This window comes from Botryllus schlosseri, chromosome 5 (genome assembly GCF_051294905.1).
Source record: "Botryllus schlosseri isolate E-star chromosome 5, Bs_hap1, whole genome shotgun sequence".
Lineage (NCBI taxonomy): Eukaryota > Metazoa > Chordata > Ascidiacea > Stolidobranchia > Styelidae > Botryllus > Botryllus schlosseri.
Genome location: NC_137240.1, coordinates 2681789 through 2704323, shown reverse-complemented (window position 1 = coordinate 2704323; position 22535 = coordinate 2681789). Strand labels below are relative to the sequence as shown.

General features: G+C 40.7%; 3 protein-coding genes and 1 long non-coding RNA gene across 4 annotated transcripts in view; 2 read left to right on the top strand and 2 right to left on the bottom strand.

Moving 5' to 3' along the window:
* Positions 1–22535, bottom strand: part of LOC145438659 (uncharacterized) — a 157813-nt gene that overhangs the window by 109246 nt on the left and 26032 nt on the right. The window lies entirely within an intron of this gene.
* On the top strand, positions 2235–10621 carry LOC145438627 (putative hydroxypyruvate isomerase). The gene is made up of 8 exons (XM_080315975.1): positions 2235–2350; positions 2779–2877; positions 4732–4831; positions 7141–7276; positions 8743–8821; positions 9037–9156; positions 9455–9589; positions 9889–10621. Exons 1-8 carry the CDS (start codon positions 2254–2256, stop codon positions 9939–9941), a joined length of 819 nt encoding a protein of 272 aa, XP_080172101.1. The 5' UTR covers positions 2235–2253; the 3' UTR covers positions 9942–10621.
* On the bottom strand, positions 11781–22504 carry LOC145438626 (transmembrane protein 69-like). The gene is made up of 4 exons (XM_080315974.1): positions 22194–22504; positions 21410–21562; positions 20948–21054; positions 11781–12010 (listed from the first exon to the last, which is right to left on the bottom strand). The coding sequence occupies exons 1-4, from the start codon at positions 22498–22500 to the stop codon at positions 11819–11821; spliced, it is 759 nt and encodes a 252-aa protein (XP_080172100.1). The 5' UTR covers positions 22501–22504; the 3' UTR covers positions 11781–11818.
* LOC145438623 (uncharacterized) lies at positions 13809–19771 on the top strand. The gene is made up of 2 exons (XM_080315971.1): positions 13809–13943; positions 14333–19771. The coding sequence occupies exon 2, from the start codon at positions 14402–14404 to the stop codon at positions 19670–19672; it is 5271 nt and encodes a 1756-aa protein (XP_080172097.1). The 5' UTR covers positions 13809–13943; positions 14333–14401; the 3' UTR covers positions 19673–19771.

Below are 22535 nucleotides of genomic sequence, written 5' to 3'. Positions count from 1 at the left end.
TATTTACGGTGAAAAATGTCGACACTTTGATATGACCAAATATCGTGTTCCAGGCATGCCTTAAGGGAAAGTGATGATGCTTTCCTCGCGGGTTTACATCTTTATACTGGGCCGTGAAAGAGTTGAGATAATGAAGTTGTTAATTAATGTAAAATTAATTTGACACTTTGGTTTGCTGGAAATGAGTCAACGAGATGGAAAGAGTCTCGGTAAAACGATGATGATATATATTAGCAAATAAAATACTTTTAAGGCTGAAATCGGGCACCATGAAGAGAAAATGAACTGACGCACAGATAAAATACAGCATAATATATTTCCCAGGTTAAAATCGATACCCGAAAGTATCTTCTGACGTGCCGATGTAGATTTGACGACGCTTTGGCTGTTTTCTTCTCAAATGCGTTATGATATTTGCTTTTCACGACTCCTACCTCCGGTCCTCCGCACAAGGCGAATTACTGTTGGGGGATTATTTTCAAATTTTAGCGGATCTGCATCGTCATAGGCCATTTATGTACCGTAGTAAACTCGCGCCGACCAACAATGGGATGCTTGAGGTAGGCTATGTCATGTTACCAGTTGGTTCATAATAATGATGGCATATCTTCCTCATATCAATAATTCTTCTGAAACACTTCATATCATCCTCGAGATTTGGTGGTGAAAAAGTACCCGATGAAAGAAAGCACTTGCCAGGAATGGGAAGAGCTAGAACGATCCACGGTATAAAGATCAACATTGAAAATGAACCGCAACTTTGGGCACTAGGCCGAGTTGGATGGACGTCAGTTTAAGAGACCACAACTGCGCGTCGTTCGGCATCCTCCCATGTTCCCATTACATCGCACGTTGTCATTATCGCATTGATTGTGTTTTGATCGGATGGAAATATGATCTCCAGATTATTGATCATTGTCTTTTCATACAGTTGTCTTCACTTATTAGCCTAGTAATACGACAATGCGCTTTATTGCGGAGTGCGGAGTGCTGTTATCCACAAGCTCATTTGCTCTGATTACGTGAAATTCACACTGGTGCGACAAAAGATATCGCCTCTACTCTGAGAAATATAGGCCTATTTCATTGTATTTTACCTGCTTGGCAATTCATTTTCAGTGCTGAAAGTATTCATATGCGATGTATATCATTATCGTTTTCAAGAGGCTCCTTCAATGTAGTTCCAGCTTATCAGTCATCTATTCATTTTTATTAGCAATCTCATCATCCAAACTCGATCTCAGGCCTTTATCAAGATGTGAACGCGCGTGTAAAAAGCATCACTTTCCCTTCAGGCATGCCTAGAACACGATATTTGGTCATATCGAAGTGCCGAAATTTTTCACTGTAAATACTATTCAAAAATGGTCGAAATTCCAATTTAAGATTGCACGGCCTTTACTGGTCGGAATTGACCCAAATTTGGTTTGTAGCGTTTTTTTTTTAAGCAGCCTGCCAATTTGAATAAAAAGGGTATTTTTGACCAACCCTGCACATTGCACATGCACATTGCAGAGTTGCGCACTTCACAGTGCACACCGAATGAAAGTAGTATAGAAGATGACATAAGAGGACAAAGCGACAAAATGAGGTGGAATGCGAAGGATACCGGGGTCGATATATCAGATCGCAGTCCAGTAATCTTGAACTTTGACTAGTCCGGCCAATCCATTCATAATCTAAATCTATGATTGGAATATGAATTTATTTTCATTTGTTTGAGAGTTCCTTGTGGTATATTGAATTATAGATAACTAGGTTGAATCGATATAACAATTTATAATAAATTTATAGGGATTCTGGTCCGGAAACCCAATGATATATATGTATATATTAGGGTTACCATATTTTGGAATCGGGAAATGAGGTCACTTTTTCAAAATTTTCAAGCTTGAAATACCGAAGGAAAATCTTTAAAAATGGTAAATTTTTCCCACCTATCGTGGTCGGTTGACTAAAAAAAGACGCCAAGTCCCTAAAAAAACAAAAAAAAACGAACAGATATGCATCAGTAATTACTGCAACTGTGCAAAAAATGAGGGTAAGTCCCGTCGAATGCGGAGCAGTGAAAACAGCTGCGGCCTGCGGGTAGGCTTAGGGTAGGTGAAGAGTATGACGCGAATTGTGTCGACAAGAAGATGAAGCTAACCAACTGATGATTATTGTGAATCAAATATATCAAGATCTTTATTATGTTTAATATCATGTTTCTGCTAGTTCGATGTACCGGTACCTTATCTATTTCACCGCAGAATGTCAAGACTGAACTTTTGCTGTAACATATCGTGGTTGTTCAGAGAAAATGAGTTCACAGAACGATTCGACCTGGCGAGCAAGGCTGGTTTCAAAGGTGATTATTAACTTGTAGACTTCACTCTTAACACCTTTAAAGAACTATAAACCCTTTTTTCAAACTATACAAGAAACCGCACCAAAATCTAAATCTTGCTACTATTTACTAGAAATTACTGCTTATTGCTATGATTTGAATTGAAAAATTTGATGCTATTGTTCGCATTCATCGACATAGACCGTAGTTATTCAGTATTTTTGTCACAAAATAAATTGCCAGATATTTTTGTGTTCGGCGTGCAAAATATTTGTAATTGCATTTTAAAGGTCACGACTTGAATCTTGGGGAAAAGTTTGAAATCAACTGTATATTCTATTTGTTATTTGAACTTGCAACTTGGAAGTTCATCTCATCATAACTTGATGATCGGGAAATGACTCTTTTTTACATTAAGGAGGAGGGCTTTTAATTATTTCATATTACAGCTGTGGAAATGGGATGGCCGTACGACATTGACTCGGAAAAACTTGTTGCAGTAAAAGAGCAATCTGGAGTGGAGTGCATATTAATGAACACTGGCTCAAGTAGTCTTTATCTTATGTCATATCCTCGTATTACACACTAGAAGTGGCTGCTTTATATGATGATCTCAAGTTTTGGTTTGAACTCAAATCCAATGAACAACATAATTGATAAATTAGAAGTTTAAGTTCAGGATTTATTCCATTTCATGTCTATTAGGCCTGTTCGAAACAAACTTATTTTTCAAATTTTACTGGCTACTTTACTTCATAAAATTGTTATGTTGGCTAAAAAACGCTTTGTATCGAATTTGGTTACCTTCTAACATGTAAAATCGTAGCTATAAGCTATTACAGTAGAGAATTTGGCGCTTCTTCGATATACGCCCCAGATCGAAACAGTGTTTCACATGTAACCAGCAAGTGTTTCCCATGGACACGATCAAATTTTATAAACGTCAAAATAAATTGTTTTTTGCCTGTGGAGAGACGGATATTATGGTTGGATGTGGTCTAAGTTGGGGTTGGGGATATCAGGGTTGGGGGAGATTATGGTTGGGGGTAGGTGTATTTTAGGGTTGTGTTAGGGTATTCCAGGTTTAGAGCTGGGGAAGGGCGATATTAGGGTTGGAGGCGGGTTAGGGTCAAAGTTGGTGTTAGCGTATCCCAAGATTAGGGTTGGGAGAGTGTGGAATTGTGTGTGTTGCGCACTCCAAACCTATTCTTGCGTTACCCTAACCCTAACACAGCTCTAACCCCAACCCAGCTCTAACCCTGAACCCATCTTGGGATATAGATCTCCCAACCCTAATATCCCACCTCTGGCAACCCCAATATCCCACCTCCGGCGACCCTAATATCCCCCTCTCCTCCAATCCTAATATCCCCATTTCCTAACCCTAACACAGCTCTAACCCAACTCTAACCCTAACTCTAAACCCATCCCCTAACCCTAATATCCCCCCTCCCCGACCCTAATATCCCCCTCTCCTCCAACCCTAATATCCCCATTTCCTAACCTAACACAGCTCTAACCCTAAACCCATCCCCTAACCCTAATATCCCCCCTCCCCAACCCCAATTATCCCCTCTCCTCCAACCCTAATATCCCCCTTTCCCAACCCTAATATCCATCATTCCTCGAACCCTAATATCCCCCTCTCCTCCAACCCTAAAATCCTCCCTCCCCAATCCTAATATCCCCCTCTCCTCCAACCATAATATCCCCCGTCCACAACAAAGGCAAAAAACAATTTATTTTGACGTTTATAAATTTTATTGTGTTCATGTGAAGCATTTGTTGGTGTCATGGAGAGCACTGTTTCGATCTGGGGCGTATATCGAAGAAGCGCCGAGAATTTTGGGTTTGAAAGAAAATGGTATTCACGGTGGGAAATGTATTATAGCATTACCCTTTCTAAATACTATAATTCAAAAGTATTCTACTCCAGCAAGTTCGATTCTACGGGCTGTAATTGACTCAAATTTGTTATGCATCGTCTTTTTAGGAAATTTTTTATTTGGATTTATGGTGGGTATTTTATAGCCTTAGCCTACAATTAATAATGAAAGAATTTATATCAAATGCTATTTTATAGGAATTGAGCCTAATTTGTTATGCAATGCCCAACAATTTCATGTGATACTCGGTAAAATTTGAGTTTTTTTGTATGTTATACTAAAATTATACTCTTATAGCTACACTTTTACAGGTTGGAATTTAGACAAATTTCATGTGTGTAGCTTTTTTTAACCAACCTAACAATTTTATCACGTAGCCACTAAAATTGGCAAATAACATAAATTTTTAACAGCCCTGATGAGCATGTTCTGCCAAATTAGAATATCAGTATGCCTTCATAATGAAATCATCAGGGAAAAATCTGATACTAATGATACAGAAATTTTTTTATTCAGTTCGTAATCTCGGATTCGCTGCCATTCCCGGCGCCGAGGAAGAATTCCGCGCCGAGTTAGTTTTGGCTTTGAAATATGCGAAAGCTTTGAAATGCAAAAAGTAAGTTGTTTTAGAGAATTTTTTTTATTGAGCTGATGGCGTTGTGAATCAATCTTCTTGTGATACGATATCCATTGTAGAATAATATTTATTAACTCGAAGACTTTTCGGGTGCCTCTTTTCAAGAGTTATCGGCACACTAAAGGGATTTAAACAGATTGAAAAGCAAAACCAAAGAGGCAAAGTATGACGCAACAATCAAAATCACAAACCATGAAATTCGCATTGTACCAATGGACAAACGTTTTTAACGTCGGTGTACAGAAAACCTACTTTCACTGGTCATTATATTCGTTGGGATTCATTTTGCCCGAAGCGGCGTAAATTGAACCTCATTTCATCGCTCGTTAATCGCGCCTTGCGTCTCTGCTCACCAGAAAAACTGTCACGCGAATTCGATGATATCCACTTGATTCTATCCAAAAATGGCTATCCGGACCACATATTAAAATGCTCCATCTCTAGGGTATTGAAAAAATCGAATACAGCTCCAAAATATGGCCCAGAAAAATGCCCGGCATTTTTGCACCTACCTTGGCTAGGTAACGTGTCTAGCCGTTTTGAAAAGCTTATTAAATCGGCTGTTCACCGTTGCTATTACAGCGTTAACACGCATGTAGTGTACACGACGAAACCATTGTTACCCAACTCTCGAAAAGATGTACTTCCTGCCTTTGATGCAAGTAATGTTGTTTACCAATACAAGTGCCACTGTGATAGTAGGTATGTAGGACGTACATCTCAAAGATTGTTTGAGCGTATTAAGCAGCATATCCCAAAATTGATTCGGTCAAAAACTTGCGCAAATGATCGCACGCAGCTCGCACGTCAGTGCAAATTGGCTGCAAAAACAGACTGCTATGATGATTACCAAGCATAGGCTTCGTCAATTGGTCAGCATCTGAGTGAAAACCTTGCCTGTGCACAGCACTATGATGACAATATGTTCACTGTCATTGCGCGTGGTAGGTCTGTGTTTCATTTAAAAGTGTTGGTGTCTACTATTATTCAGTTGAGCAAACCTATTTTATGCAGACAAAAAGATTTCCTCTATAACCTACAAATTTCTCATTAGTGCGTGTTGTTCCGTGCGTGTAATTGTTTATTTACAAATTGTGCTGCTACTATAGTTCCGTATGTCCGTATACTTCATAGTTTGTTACTGTTGCCATTGGTACAATGCGAATTTCATGGTTTGTGATTTTGATTGTTGCGTCATACTTTGCCTCTTTGGTTTTGCTTTTAAATCTGTTTAAATCCCTTTAGTGTGCCGATAACTCTTGAAAAGAGGCACCCGAAAAGTCTTTGAGTTAATAAGTATTATTCTACAATGGATATTGTATTGAAAGCTATATTCAAGTTCTGTACCACGAACCAGCTATTTAAATTTTCTTGTGGTGCGTTGATTAGGACATCCCAATCAAAACTTGGACAGCTAGATAATTATAGTTGTCTAATTGGAGCGACATGCTGGTAATAAGTTACAGTCTAATTTGTGACTTGTTTCTATGCTATAATTTTAATTCTAATCTAATGTCTGGTTTTCCTATAAATGCTACAAGGGAACTGCATAGTGCAAAACAAGCCAAGCTTTGTGTGCAACGAACTCGGTAATTTGAATTCTAATCTAATTTGGAAAAGTGGTGTAGTTTCTAGTTATAATTCTAATCTAATTTGGAAAAAATGACGTAGCTATAATTCTAACTGTTATTTAATTTGAACAAAATGGTGTACCGGTAGCTATAATTTCAATTCTAATTTTTTTGGGGGTAATTTTTACATAGGATGAGTACGTTGCATATTTTTGTCCTTGATGTTTTTGCGGCATATGTACCGACTCATGATATACATACACGTGATCTGTGCATATGCATACCATGAGTTCATGATGGGCATATGCCGCTGAACAAGAAAGGTGCTGATAAGGCCTGGTAAGGGTTTCTAAGACTTGCACCACCTCTCCATGCTATCCCGGTAATGCTGAGCGCCAAGCGGGGAGTCATGGATACCAGTGTTAGGCTACTGATTACGTCATTGATCTGACCCAGCCTGGGACCAAACCAACCACCTACCGACCAAGAAGCCGGACATTCCACCATTACGCTATCATACTCAGTTTGTTTTTTGTTACTGTTCTGGTTGACGAAGCAATATAATCTCTCTCTCTCTCTAATCTAATTTGCAAAAAGTCTTGTAGCTATAATTCTAATTTTAATCGAATTTGTGGAAGCTGAAAATCTTCTAGTCATCCAACTGTGACCGAACCAAACTTCCACTACTTAGGACGTCAATCTTGAATGTTCTTTCAGGATTCATATCATGGCTGGGAAGTTGCCTGAGACCTGCAATCAGTACGGAGATGAAGACTGCAAGGCAAAGCATTATCCGGAATACACAAATACTTTTATCAAGAATTTGCAGTATGCTGCAGAAAAATTGGCACCGGTACGGTACTGAGTGACTTGGGAGAATCAAAATATTGAAAATATTTACCGTATATATAATAATTAGGGCTGCGCAAAACTGAGTACCGGTACCTGAGTGATTCGATTCTGTATTTAGTATTAGACGGTGAGGATTCGAGTATCGCTTCGCATCAGAGTTGTAAGGACTCGAGTCACAATTTTTCATTGACTTGACTCGAGTTATTTTTCTAAAAATATAAAATGACTCGTCTCTAGTCAATTTTTGTATTGACTCGCCTTGAACTCTAATCATTGTGCAAAACTGCATGCTTTTCACGCTTTAAATTTTGAAAAGTCAAAACTGCACACTTGATATATTTTCAAATATTGTATCTATCTACTGTGCAGTGTTGGGATAACTCGAGCCATGACTTGCAAAAATGTCTTGACTTGGCCCTTCTGAAATGTGGATTGACTCGTGACTCAGAGCAAAATTTACGAGTCAATTTCAAGTCATCAAGTAAACGGTGTTTATTAAATCACCCTGTATCTTATGGATGTTCGCAATACCCCGGTGTCACTTGTGAGAGCAACCAGTCATTCACTGATTGTACGTTTCACTGATCCTCCTTTGTTACATGACAAATAAATTGACTGCAAACGAAACGATCACAGCTTACGTTGTCCTAGTAGTAGTAGATTAATCTAATAACAACGTATCTTTGTCTCTTAGACGGCGTAGTGCTCACCTTAACAAACCCTATTGTATGTTTTAAATCGTACCAATATAGTTTATACGTTTATATTCTCACGGATATTGTAGACGGGTATGTATTGTACTTCCACATCAATTCGTTCAACTTCTCAAGGCTTCGTATTCGATCCTCTATATTGGCTGATAATAACATATTGTAGCACGTAGGTGTAGCTATACAGTTACTCACGTATTTTGTTAGCAGTTCTACGTGTGCGTGAGCGATACAACACCTTTTACATGTATATTTAACCTTATATTCGTTATTTCATTCCAGATAAATGGCCAATATTAATCTGTCCTTCACGTAGTCAGCAAAATGTAATGACTTTGCTTCATCACTGATACTTTGAAAATTCAATTTGACTTGAATCGTGACTTGACTCGAGTCCACCTTTGAAAGTCGATTGACTTGACTTGACGAGTCAAAATGTGAAATGACTCGTGACTTGATCCCAACACTGCTATACAGTGTGATTACACCAGTATTTTGCGGTAGTCACGAACATAAGTCTTTGCAGTTGTGAAATTCACCACCTCCGATTTACTGCCAACAGTATGCGCAATTGTATATTGAAGTTCTGCACCTTGATGAAGCTCTCTGATATTTGACTAAAATGTTGTTGACTGCATTTCCTAGTCATTACTAAAATGTAACATTGTAAAATATTGTGCGGTTGACAGACGATTATACAATCTTACACTAATTCCATGCTTGTGCTAATGAAGCTTAGAAAATTAACTGTTTCTAGGAAGGTATAACCGGTCTGATAGAGCCAATCAATTCAAGGAAGGATGTACCGAACTATTTTCTGACCACTCATCATCAAGGTATGTGGTAACTCGTATTCTGATTGATACTGGCCGTAAACAAACACTATTTTACTTACGATTGTTGATATACAATGTTCTATCCAATTATTTACCAGTTTCTGACAATTACCCCTGACGACTAGCCGAAGATATTCGGGTTTATTTCATTATAAATATACTATTTAATTGAATACCTTATTTCTGTTCAAAAATATGTATAATAATATTGCCAGCTTGCGATATTCTGGATAGAGTCAACAGGCCAAACATCAAGTATCAGCTTGATTTCTACCATCTGCAAATTATGAGTGGTAATCTGTCCGGAAATTTCAAGACGTTGCTACCTAGAATCGGTGAGTGAATATAACAGGGCCGGAGACCTAAATACTAATCAGTTAGCGTGAGTGTATAACTGTATATACTCGCTCATAATCTGTAGAATTCTGGCTTGACATGAAGATCTTACGAGTCATATCTTCTATCGATATGAAAAATGTATCTCAAAGTTTGAAAAACTGTACATAAGCTACTTGATTCGATCACGACAGTATCTGCTTTAGAGTCAAGTAATCAACGACGACTGTTCATTTAATGTAGCCTACACATACACAATTCAAATTTTTGACCTCAATACACTGTAATTCTTTTCAGGTCACATACAAATAAGCCAAGTCCCAGGAAGAGGGGAGCCATCCTGCCCGGGCGAGATTAATTATGAATATATCTTCACCTTGTTAAAAACCCATGGTTTCACAGACTGGATTGGATGCGAGTACGCCCCCTCAAGTAAGAACTATTACCACTGTTTAACACTTCTTATCAATTGTTGTCGCAATTTTTCGTTGACTTGACTTGAAAATGACTTGAGTCGCTTTGTGTATTGACTCGATTTGTACTCGAGTCGTTGCACATAACTCGGCCAAGTTATATGACTCGAGACATTCTATCAGTACTGAAACTGTCTTTTTTCTATCTTAATAAATGTGTAAAAGTGAGACTTGTGACTTAGTTACAATCCTGGTTGCAAGATGATATATTGAACGAATAAACTAGACAATATTTGATGATCAAACCTTTTATTTCAGAGGGAACGGAAGAGAGCTTACAATGGTTTCGAAAACTATGCAACAATCACTAAATTGGATTTTGTGTTACTGTTATCCGCAGCAGTCATCCGATATTTTAATTCATTTTAATTTTACCCATCCATATTGATTCATTGTGATATCTTAATCTTGTGTTCCTTCAAGCAATTTGATATCGTTAATCAATACAATTCTGCAATTGTGTCCATAATTACCTGTATTGTATTATGAATAGGGCCCGAACACCAGACTTGGACAACTAAACAATTCTAGTTGTCTAATTTTGAAATGTTTCTATGCTTTAATTTCAATTTTAATCTAATCTCTGGTTTTCCTGTAAGTGCTTCAGGAGAAGTGTATAGTGCAAAACGAGGCAACTTTGATTTGATATCAAATGAACTAGATTCAATTTCTAAGTGTTTGTGAATTCATTAATTCCAATTATAATCTAATTTGGAAAATCCTGTATAGCTATAATTCAAACTCTAATCTAATTTAGAAATATTTTCTAGTTTTCTGCGTCTGCTGCATGTAGGTGGCATCAGGGATTAGTGATGCATTCACTTCATCTGAGACATATCATTCGTTGCTGATATCATGCGATAATAATAGCCTCCATGTTTTCCAAGATTCAATTCTCATGCATATTTGACTCGAAGCCAGGGATTGTGATTTCTCGTTGCTTTAGGTATAGAGAACTGTGTATTTGAATAGATTGCCGGCACTGCTGGTACTTGGAGATGTGTTACGCTTGGTATGGTATGGCAAAAGTGATATCAGTTTCACTTGATGGCTTCAGAGGAGTTGCTGAAAAAAGCTATTCTGCTGTTGAGTGCTTGAAATGCGTTAACACCAGAAAGCTCTCTTCTCTTAATACTGGTAGATAGATGGATGCCAGTTTAAGTCCATTTAGACGGGACTGGTAACGCTCAGCTGGAAAATCTCTAGTTAGCCACACAGTCATGACTGGACTCAATTTGTGTATCGACTCGACTTGTACTCGAGTCATTGCGCATGGAAATCATTTGACACGAGACTCCGACGGCCAAGACAGATATTTCATTGTAATTTTGCAAAAGTTACAACATTATTGGCATTTCATCTATCAATACTGGTTCAGTGAGGGAAATTACTATATTATGAATGTATTCGATATCATCTGAGCAGAGTTGTCAAGAGTGGGTTGAATATGAGTCAAATCCAAAACTGAAAAGTGACTCATACTCGAGTGTCAACACTACGACTCGGACTCGACCCTCTGCTCTCTGAATTGGACTTGACTCGGTGGTGAATTGAAAATGACTCTAGTCAAAACTAGAGAAGATCGACTGATTAGGAGCGTTATGACTCGGGTGCAACGCTGGCTAGTCACTACCTGTCCAAGCTATCAGCGAGGAGTCAACATTGCATGCGATTTATTGTCACGAATTTTCAACAGCAAAAACTGAACTCACGAATCATGAGGACAGAATACAGTTATCGTTTCAAGGCGAATTTGCATGATAAATCCAACTGACTCGCAGGTGTGCGCACTCCTAATAAGTTATTCGAGGCACTGATTTGAACCTTCGTAATAAATATCGCTGGGCAAAATCGAGTACTTCGAGTGGAGTAATTCATAATCATTCTTTGAATACCCTTGTACAACCAGTTTTCCGATACTGAGAACCAAGAATTGGAGGCTCCAACGGTGCAAACAGAGTATTGACACTATATTTTTGTGGCAATAATCTGCTTGAAGGCGTATATTTTCTTTACCCAAATAAACCGACTCCCACTACTCAACTCGAATCATAATAATTGATACTTGAATCTCTGTGTCCAGCCCAAGTCGTAAATTGCGGCACATTTCAAACATGCTTGAAACTCGAACCACTCTTCCAGACGTCTGATCGATATATATAACTCTATATTGAAATAAAAAGCGATCCTAAACTTCCTTGTCCGACAATTTGTTCCTAGTTTTTTTCGCGAGTCTGTTCTCCTCCACCAGGATTACGGATGCAAGTAGCATCACGACTGCTACAGTTGTCAACCAGCAACGCAGACCCAACATCCATTTTGGATAGTCGCCGAACATACGTAGATCATTGTATAGAGATAGCGTCAGTCCGAACGATACCTGGGGACGAGATGTTAGTTTACTTGCCAATTTCAGAGGATAGACTATGTTATTAGCATTCCAGTTTAAGAGTATGTCCATATTGAAACAAACTAGAATATCTTCGGCTAATCCTCGTCAGGGGTAATCATCAGCTAATAGTAAAGAATTGAAAAGAAGATTTCATACCGACAGCGGTATCGCCAAATTCTCAACTAGTTGCTGGCAAATGTCAGCTGAAAATATCTGGGTTTATTTCTATAGGAATATGCTATCCAATTCGATATTGAAGTTTTGTTCGTCAAAGAGACTCTTCAATTACCATTCTGATGAAAAACTCTAGCTGATAACACAAGTCACAGACAGCGGCACATTGTTGGGAACAAGTCACTTCGTTTAGTCACAAATCATATCTAGTCGAATTTTCAAAAAGGCACTGTTCAAGTCATTACATTTTACAAGATGATTGAAGTAGCGAGTAGCCCACACGTGGCTATTCATTCTGAATCAAGAAACGAATAGATTGAACCAGGCACGCAGTAGGGTGCTGTATAGCTCACACCTACGTAGAACTGCTGAACGAAGTAAGCAACTGTATAGCCTCAGTCTGTAATTAGTCAAAATCGAAGACAGAATACGAAACCTCAGAAAGTCAAAACAAATTGATATGATGCAATACGCAGCCTAACTAGATATATATAGGATACATTTCAAGCCTGCTCCATTTATCGACGAGAAGTATAAACTATATCAGTTCCTTATATTATACAAGAGTTTTGTCACAATGAACGCTGAACAGTTTATATAAAACAGATATTCATATACGACACATAGATAACTACTAGTCTATGACAACACAAGCTCTAATCACGTAGTTTGCACAGTCGTTGAATGCATAGGCGCTGAACTCTAATTTTCTCTAGGTATGCGAGATCGACGACGTCACAAAGGGTTGACGTCATAGTGCGCCAGAATTGGCAAATTAGCCGACTCGCAAGCGTTCAATATCACCTGGCACTTGTATATGGTGACAAAATTACGACATGATTAAGCAGGCCGCGTAGCCAGCCGGCCGCTTGCTGAATTGATTGAATCCATTTCAAATTTCCAAGGTAGCATCAGTTTATTATGGTTAAGAACATGCACCAATGCCGATAATACATCGATCGGATCGGCATCCTTGTGTAATGTACTCGACACATCACGCTACCATAAGATTACCAACGCGTGCGACTGTGTAGTCAATTAGCGAGCTCGCAATCTCCGCAACATTGTTAGCGCGCGCGTACGGCATTACCTTATTTCGTGTGTATTTCTCTTTAATTACTGATCGGTGTAATCGTCATCATCACTCGCGTTTTTCTTTTTCTATATATTCAATTGGTAGAACTGTTCTGTTGGTTACTTTGTAAGGACGGTTGGAAGATTTGCGGTCAAGCATTGTTATAAATCCTACGTTTACTCTGCCCTTGCCTACTTTGTGTCATTACATATTCAATCATTGTAGTAAAGGACTGTGTTTGATTTATACCGGCGTCACCGACCGTCAAGATTAGACAGGCTTCTGCGCCTATAGTCGCCACACGAACATTTCGCGTGCCGCGCAGAAACAATTTATAACAACCGCAATTTACAACGCTTGCTTCGATTACAAAAGCAAGTCAAAGTAATCCAATCCGTATTATTCAACGGAGATTTGATTTGTTTCATCGTCAGAGTGCATTCGATTGCACCAATTCAGCAATCACCATTATCTGCCCTGATCTTTGAAGACAAACGATTAGTTTCAGAATGCCGCTGCAACACTCTCCGACCGACGAGAAAGTTCGATTAGCTCCTTCGTTCAAGACTGTCGCCAAGATGACCGTTGAAGAGATGCGTATAGAACTTGCTGCTCTCGAATTGCCAACCACTGGGAACAAGGCCGTGCTATCTGAAAGACTGAAGAAAGCTCGTGAGTGTAAGCCCGACAATTTGGAGACATCTAGAACGCAATCGCCAGATTCACCGGTGCTGGATAAATCCGCGGCTTCGCCCGATCCATTTTCACTTCAGACCGAGAAGCCCAACGACCTTATGATGATGTTTACACTGATGAAGCAACAGCAAGAGGCAGCGGAGAAAAGGTTTATCATTCAGCAGGAAGCAGCAGAAAAAAGATTCCTCCTTCAGCTTGAAGGAATGCGCCAGGAGGCGAAAGAAGAGAGACACAATTTAACTCAATTCTTCACCGACGTTCGCAAGGAAGCAGATAAATCCAATTCTAGCGGAGATTCCAATTTGCCCAGAGTCATTGGTAAGCGATTTAAGCGAATGAATAAGGATCTTCTGGAAATATTGCAGGCACTCGAACTCAAGTACACGACTTCCAACTCAGTCGAAGAAATTGAAGTGTACGTGAAATCGGTCGAGATGTCCATGACGGATTTGAAATCCTACGTAGATGGTAAAATTGATCTATTGGAAGATGGCGACTTGAAGACCGAGATTATTGACGGTTTGAAAGACGCTAGTCGAGTCTATTTAACTAACATTCCTCTAGCCAGGTCAAAGCTATCGAAATTGAAAGCGATTGACGAAGCTGACAGGACGGCTGGAAGTCTACCAAACGGTGTGAATCCGCCCTCATTTTATGGCGACATACTTTCTTTCCCGTCTTTCTGGGAGGCGTTTGAACCACTTGTTCATAACAACCAATCGGTCAGTAAATTTTACAAAATGACTTATTTGAAGGCTGCTATGAAGGGATCGGCGTCTGGTGTTCTGAACGGCTTTCCGTCTAATGCGACTAATTATGAGCCGGCGATTGCTGCGGTACTGCAACGATTCGGCAGGACGCAAGCGATTGTTCGCAGTCACATTAAAGATCTGCTCGAAGGGAACCGGGTAGATTTCGAACTCGACAAAGTGCGAGGTATGCTAGACCGGGCTAATGCTAAGAGGTCAATACTGACTCAGAATAATATCACCTGGGATCAAATGTTCACTCAGATATTGGAATCGCAGCTACCTCAGAAATTACTCGAGCGTTGGATGCGTAAAATCAGCCCATTGATAGAGTCCAACGAGATAGCTTCGTCCGATCTAATGTTTGAGTTCATTGCAACAGAATTGGCGACTATGGACACTTTAAAGAGGTCTAGCTCCAAGCAGCCGGAGAAGCAACCAAAGACAAAGCAACAGACCTCAAACACCGATAAGTATTATTCCGCTCAGTCTTTGGTAACTCAATCTATGTCGTCTCTCTGCGCATATTGCAGCAAGTCTCATCCGTTACTGGATTGTAGAGAATTTCTGAAATCAACCCCTGCTCAACGAATGTCTGGTTTGTTAACGAATCCCGGAAAGGTGTGTTTCAGGTGTCTCGCATCGCAGGGTGAGTCTGGACATCCTAAGCAGTTCTATCAGTGCAAAGCCCGGTGTGAGGTCGAAGGATGTGGAAAAGCTCATCACCAACTACTGCACGTCTTGGAGTCGTCGAATGCGAAAACAATGGTATCCACTGCTAGGCGATCAGCAACGTCGGACTCCGAAATTGATACCTTGCTTCCCACCGCACTCGCGCAAATTTCGAACCAGGGTAAGACTAGGCGTGTTCGCATTGCTTTCGATTCGTTGTCGGAGAAGTCCTTTATCACCCGAAACGCCGCCAATTACTTGCAGCTACCGCCTATTCGAAGCCAACAAATGAATATTAGTGGATTTGGCGGTAGTTCAACCTCTAGTTCAATGGATCTAGTCGCATTCAATCTGGAACCATTACATTCAGAACCGAGAGGCTGTATTGAAGTTCAAGCGTTCGTTCAAGACGGTGTTATTTGCACGCCCTTAGATAACATCACTTTACGTTGCGATCAGGTGAAACACCTTGACGGATTGCCGCTGGCTGACCCTCTCCCAAGGGACGACGGTACGGTGGATATACTATTGGGAGGACGTTATTATTTTTCACTGATGCAAGGATCGGTTATTAGTCCTGAAATCCCCGAATCTGGACCATTTGCAATTGAAACTATGTTCGGTTGGGTATTGGCTGGACCATGTAGTCGTAATTCTTCAGTTAATCGTTCTTTTAATTGTTTGCTTACCAGAAGCTCGTCAAAAGTACAGCGCTCTGAATTGGATCCTTGGCAACTGTTGGACAACAAACTCGAACGATTTTGGAAGCAAGACTGCATTGGGCTTACAGAAAAGGATCTGGTTCATACTTCCGACGAGGTTGACGCGATTGCGCAATTCAATGATTCAGTGTCGTTCGATGGGGTTAAGTATTGCGTGTCGTTACCATTTAAACGCGATGCAATAGAGTTGCAGCCCAATTTCGCGCAGGCATATTCTCGTTTGCTAACAACAGAAAAGGTTCTAAGGAAAAACCCTGATAAATTGACTAAATACGATCAGACAATCATGGACTACGTGGACAATGGTTTCGCTCGAAAATTGTCACAAGCGGAATTGGATAAAATTAGTGCGATTCCCCATTACTACGTCCCGCATCATCCGGTTTTTCGTGAAGCGAGTTGTTCCACGAAATTGCGAATTGTTTTCGACGCAAGCGCCAAAAATGGCTGTGGGTATTCGCTAAATGATTGCGTTTTGAAGGGCCCAAATTTGTTACCCGACATAGGTGCTGTGCTTCTACGATTTCGCACTCATAAAATTGCTTTGAGCGGGGACATTCGGAAAATGTTTTGCCAGACTGCTATTAATCCGGATCATCAGCGTTTCCAATTATACCTTTGGCGAAATTGCGAATCGCGCAGAACGCCAGACGTCTACGTCATGGAAAGAATAATGTTCGGAGTCTCGTCAAGCCCTTTCCTCGCAATTCAAACAATCCACCATCATTCTAATACTGCGCCGAATGTCATTGATAAATTTGGTTGCGACTTGGGCGATGAAATCGTTCGCAATATGTACGTCGATGATATTCATGTAGGTGGAAATAGCGTTGAAGAGGTTGTCTGCAAGCAAAAGAACTTGGTTGAGTTTTTCAATGACGGTGGATGGTCCTTGGTCAAATTTGCGTCCAATAATCGAGAAGTCATGGATTGCATTCCCGAGGAAGCTCGGTTACCGAATTGCGTTCTCGATCTTGATGATGCCAACAATGGTGAGGCCTCGTCTCTCGGTTTGAAATGGCACACGACGCAGGATGTCATGTATTGTAATGTAAAACCCAAACTGCTTGAGCAGGATAAAATCGTCACAAAACGATCTATTTTGAGTAAGCTCAGTCAAATCTACGACGTGTTTGGATTTTTTTCAGCATTCGTTATCACAGCAAAGATTTTGATGCAAGAATTGTGGAAACGAAAACTCGATTGGAACGATCCGGTTGACGACACACTCGCCAAGAAGTATCGACAATGGACCGACGAGCTGTCGCTTCTAGAGTCCATCAAAATTCCACGGTACCTTTTTTGTCGAATACGTTCTCCAAATTCCATGCAGCTTCATGGTTTTGCTGATGCCTCCGAAAGAGCTTATGGGGCTGTAGTCTACATTAGAGCTGAAGATGACGTAGGCAATATTCAGACCCAGTATTTGATTGCTAAAACGAGAGTGGCCCCATTGAAATCGACATCTGTTGCGCGACTCGAGCTAATGGCAGCCCACTGTCTGGCTAAATTAACTAGATACGTTTTGGATGCACTGAGCTCTGAAATTTGTATTGATAAAGTCTATTTGTGGCTCGACTCCGAGATAGCTCTGGCATGGATTGCCAAGCCAAGTTCACATTGGAAAACGTTTGTGAGGAACAGAGTTCAGGAAATTCATGATCTCGTATCCCCACACGCTTGGAGACATTGTCCAGGCATCGAAAATCCAGCAGACTACCATAGCCGTGGCATGGTGCTTCAGGAATTGAAGAGTAGTTCAACCTATTGGCAAGGACCGGGCTGGCTGAAGTCTGAAGAGTCGGACTGGCCTGTGAAATCGCACCTAGACCAACCGAATCCGCAAGTCGACACAGAAACCGCAACTCCTCGCGTGTTGGTAAACATCACACAGCCACCAGTTCTTTTTTATGTGGATCGCTACGGTAACTATCCCAAAATTGTTCGTATTACAGCGAGAATCTTGCGTTGGCGTCATCGTTACTACATGAAAATGGACCCAGAGTGCACCAATCGATTCGTTGGACCAAATGAGTTCAGGATGGCGGAATACTTCCTTTTACGTCAGATTCAACGCTCAAGATTTAGCAGCGAATTGGAAAATCTCGACAAAGGTATGAATGTGTCGAATAAATCAAAAATTAAAGACATGGATCCCAGAGTAGACCTCGATAATAAGCTAATCGCTGCCGGTGATCGGTTGAGTTTGTGTGATTTACCAGAGTTCACGAGTTCTCCAATTATTCTTCCCGCCAAGGAGCCGTTAGTGGAAAAACTCATTCTACATGTCCACGAAAGCAACTCTCATTCTCCTCAGGACACAACCATCGCTTTTCTTCGTGAGCGTTTCCTCATTATTCATATCAGGAGCGAGGTAAGAAGGGTATTGCGAAATTGTATCGTTTGTCGACATTGGAATACGAAACCACTCCAACAGAAAATGGGCATTCTTCCAAAGGAACGCATTTGCGTTTCTCCGGCATTTTCTGAGGTCGGGTTGGATTTCACGGGGCCAATTTATATTAAAGTAGGTGACGACGCAATGCAAAAAGCGTATATTTGCTTGTTCACTTGCCCCCACAGTAGAATGATTCATTTGGAATTGACCAACGATATGTCCACGGAGGAATTCATCGGTGCTCTGCAACGAATGATAAACAGGCGTGGCTGGTGTAGAGAAATTATATGCGACAACCAACTCACTTTCAAAAAGGCTGAACGTTTAATTCAGATTTCGACACGCGCGTCCTTTAAAAAGCGGCCAGACAATGAAGCTCTGCAAAAATTCCTTACCGACAACGGGATAACGTGGAAATACATTACCGAACGTGCTCCACACCGCGGTGCCTTCTACGAGAGGATGAACAGATCCATTAAAGAACCTCTCAGAAAGATTCTGGGTAAGGCAAAATTGAACTTCACTGAACTCTACACGATTTTGACAGATATCGAGTGTGCGATGAACCAGCGGCCGTTGACGTATATCGGTTCCGATCCCGCGAATCCGCAAGCAATCACTCCGGCTCATTTAGCAATTGGTCGACCACTGCGGCATCTACCGAATTTCCCGGCCAAATCCAGTGTCAACGTCTCGAAGCGATTTCGCTATCTTCAAACGCTGTTGCGTCATTTCTGGTCGAGATGGTCGAAGGAATATCTCCCGACGTTGATCAGAAGAAAGAAATGGGTTTTCGAACATTCGGTTCCAAACGTCGGAGACGTTTGTTTAATTGCGGACGACGGATATGCGCGCTCGAATTGGAAGGTCGGCAGAATCGTGAAGGCATTTAAAAGCAAAGATGGCCTCGTGAGGACGTTCAAATTGAAAGCGGCCCGCGGATTTCTTACGAGACCCATTCAAAAACTCCACTTACTGGAGAGAGACTATTCGGTTGACTGTGACCAGTCAATGGGGGGGTGGATGTTAGCGCGCGCGTACGGCGTTACCTTATTTCGTGTGTATTTCTCTTTAATTACTGATCGGTGTAATCGTCATCATCACTCGCGTTTTTCTTTTTCTATATATTCAATTGGTAGAACTGTTCTGTTGGTTACTTTGTAAGGACGGTTGGAAGATTTGCGGTCAAGCATTGTTATAAATCCTACGTTTACTCTGCCCTTGCCTACTTTGTGTCATTACATATTCAATCATTGTAGTAAAGGACTGTGTTTGATTTATACCGGCGTCACCGACCGTCAAGATTAGACAGGCTTCTGCGCCTATAGTCGCGTGCCGCGCAGAAACAAACATATTCGACAATCGGGAGATTTCAATCACTCCGCCTCGAGAACAAACGAATACGCATCTTCGGCGACGGCTAATAAGGTTGCAGGAATTATTTTCCCAAATAGAAAGTCTGTTCTGGACTCTATTCATTAGTGACTTTGATTTCATAGGAGTTAGAAGTTTCAATATCAAGAGCCTGCAAGACATTTTATGATCGTTCTGTTTTAGTATTAGCGTTAGTCAAAATCAATTACGCCGCTGTCTGTCCACGGTCAGTATGTATTTCAATCAATTCCGTCCATGTTCATTGTTCATTGTTCAATGTCTGAGCCAGTCTGACATCACAATCACAGAAGAAGCGATAGTTCCGGCCGGCGCATAAGATATCATGTTCCTTCACAGCAGGAGATGACAATCGCAACATTTCGCGCATATAGAAATTGACATCTTTAGTATCGAGTTCCCGGTCTTGTTGCCTCACGTTGCGTCTTCTGACCACTCGCGTTTGATCAGATATTCAGGCGCATAGCCGAGTTGTTATGGAGGGTGTTCTATAATGGAATCCGAACTGAATTGTAACTGAAGGACGGAGTTTTGTTAAGCGCCTGAACGTATTGCTGCCGGTTTACTTACGCGTTCAGCAGCACTACGAAACGCTTATTTCTAAATCGATCAATTCACCAGCCAGTCAGTAACAGACCAAACCGAATTCTGGGTATGCCGCATACCCAAAAAAATTCCTAGGTATGCGCGGCATACCTAGCATACCTGAGTTCAGCGCCTATGGTTGAATGATAGCTGACCCTCACATGCCACACCAGTATGTGTACAGCCAGGTACAGCGTTTTAGTCGACACCGATTAATTGACTTGAAAATTTCACTTCGAGTCACGAGTCGATGCACACTTCTGAAGTTCTGGGTAAGTCACATTATTTTTTGCAGAGCAACTCGAGTCAAGTTAATTGAATGTAATGAGTTGACTCGAGTCATTCAAACACTGCTGTGGCATTGTGAAGATTACAGAAAATGTAGGCCAACTAGTTTGGGTTATGCTGAAGAATAGGTTGTGTTGTATAGTGAAGTAGAATGTCACTTGTAATTTCACTTACTGTTAACAGTCCTGCGGTCAAATCAGGCAGAAGGACGCCACACCACGCGATAAGAGATGGGACAACACTCTGTATAATGCTTCGCCACGTCACCATGTGCGTTGAGCCTGGTAAGTTACAGTCAATTATAACACGCACGAGAAGTAGCCTACATCCATGAACGAAAACATGATTTTCTTGCGTAAGATCAGATTTGCTATAGAGCAAGACCAGGGCCATACCGAGGAACAATGTGTCAGCAGAGGTGGTCAAAGTAGCCATCCCTGGTACAGTACTCAAGTAGAAGTAAAAAAGTAGGTAAAAAAGTGCCAGTCTTTGTGAATTGTGAAAATATCGTCACTGGTCAATAATAAGTTATTCTAGATCAAAAATGAAAGAAATTTAAATTGTAATGAAACCATAGGAAATCGTATAGTCAAACAACCACTAATCTTCGTAATAAAATCCCAAAAATTAACCCACCATGACGGTATGGGATCACAAATCCCCAACGTATACCGCCGACGAACGAGAGGATCACAGCTCCGTATGCGAGTTGGGCAGAAATGATAAATGGATCGAATGTAGCTGCAGTGCAGTAGATATATGAAGGCGCTGCCACAAACGGTGCAAGACCTGTGTCAAAAAAGAGCAAGCTAATATGTATCACTATGGCTCGGTCTCAGTTTTAAATACATTGAGCTGGCAAGCAGACTTGTACAAACTACTGGCTTTTCAAAACTCGCAACTAGAACTAATGACCTTAAATATCTGCAATACCTAACAATAACACAACTAACCATTTACTGATTATAGTAATTACCTAATTGTAAATGAGCTAAGAAATATATGAGATAGAATCGGCATTTCAAATGGACCGGGTTTCGAGTTTAAATGGGAAAGGTTTTGACCCCCAAAATCTACCCTCGGGCTACGCCACTGTTAGTAGTGACGACTCTGAGCTAGCAATGGCTGCAAAAACATCACACAATAGAACACTGGTATCATGAACCATGCCAAATGACGACACGCGTTTTCTACTGGATTTTTCCTAAATGTGCAACTAGAACTATGGTAGGCCTAGTTACTTTTCAAAATACGCAACTAGAACTAGAACTCGAACTACAGACTTTTCAAAATCTGCAACTAGAACTAAAACTACTCAAAAAGCCAGTAGCTAGTTGACCGTCAAAAAACTGCATTGGTAGTTTGTACAATTTCGCTGTGAATTCAACAGCTAACATTCGACCAGTGCATACAAACATACCTGCAAGACCAGTAATCAGTGCAGGAGCTGGCGTTCTCCAAACATGAAACAAAGACCTCCAGTAGCTTGCAGAATTTCTTTTGACTATTTCCCTAACTGGTTCGTCACTTTTTACTCCTTCTTCCGAATCGAATGGATTATGTATGTCATATTTGTCTTTGGTTGAATAACTCCGACAGTAATGATCCCTTGGCCGATGAGGTAAATGATTTATGGCTCTTAAGCAAGTCGTGAAGATATTTTTCAAACTTGTCGGTCTTGTGTAATTGCTGACAAGATTAAGAGCGTAAGTACCACGAAGCAGCATGACTTTTAACTCTTGTTTTAAACCATATTGATCGA

Bases quoted from the DNA above. Each gene is read 5' to 3' on its own strand.
- LOC145438627 (XM_080315975.1), top strand. From the start codon at position 2,254: ATGTCAAGACTGAACTTTTGCTGTAACATATCGTGGTTGTTCAGAGAA. The intron at 2,351-2,778 runs GTGATTATTAAC...TTCATATTACAG, and splicing joins GAGCAAGGCTGGTTTCAAAG to CTGTGGAAATGGGATGGCCG. The intron at 9,590-9,888 runs GTAAGAACTATT...CTTTTATTTCAG, and splicing joins ATGCGAGTACGCCCCCTCAA to AGGGAACGGAAGAGAGCTTA.
- LOC145438623 (XM_080315971.1), top strand. From the start codon at position 14,402: ATGTCCATGACGGATTTGAAATCCTACGTAGATGGTAAAATTGATCTA.
- LOC145438626 (XM_080315974.1), bottom strand. From the start codon at position 22,500: ATGCTGCTTCGTGGTACTTACGCTCTTAATCTTGTCAGCAATTACACA. The intron at 21,055-21,409 runs GTGGGTTAATTT...GTAACTTACCAG, and splicing joins TGTGATCCCATACCGTCATG to GCTCAACGCACATGGTGACG. The intron at 12,011-20,947 runs GTAAGTGAAATT...TCTCGTCCCCAG, and splicing joins TGACCGCAGGACTGTTAACA to GTATCGTTCGGACTGACGCT.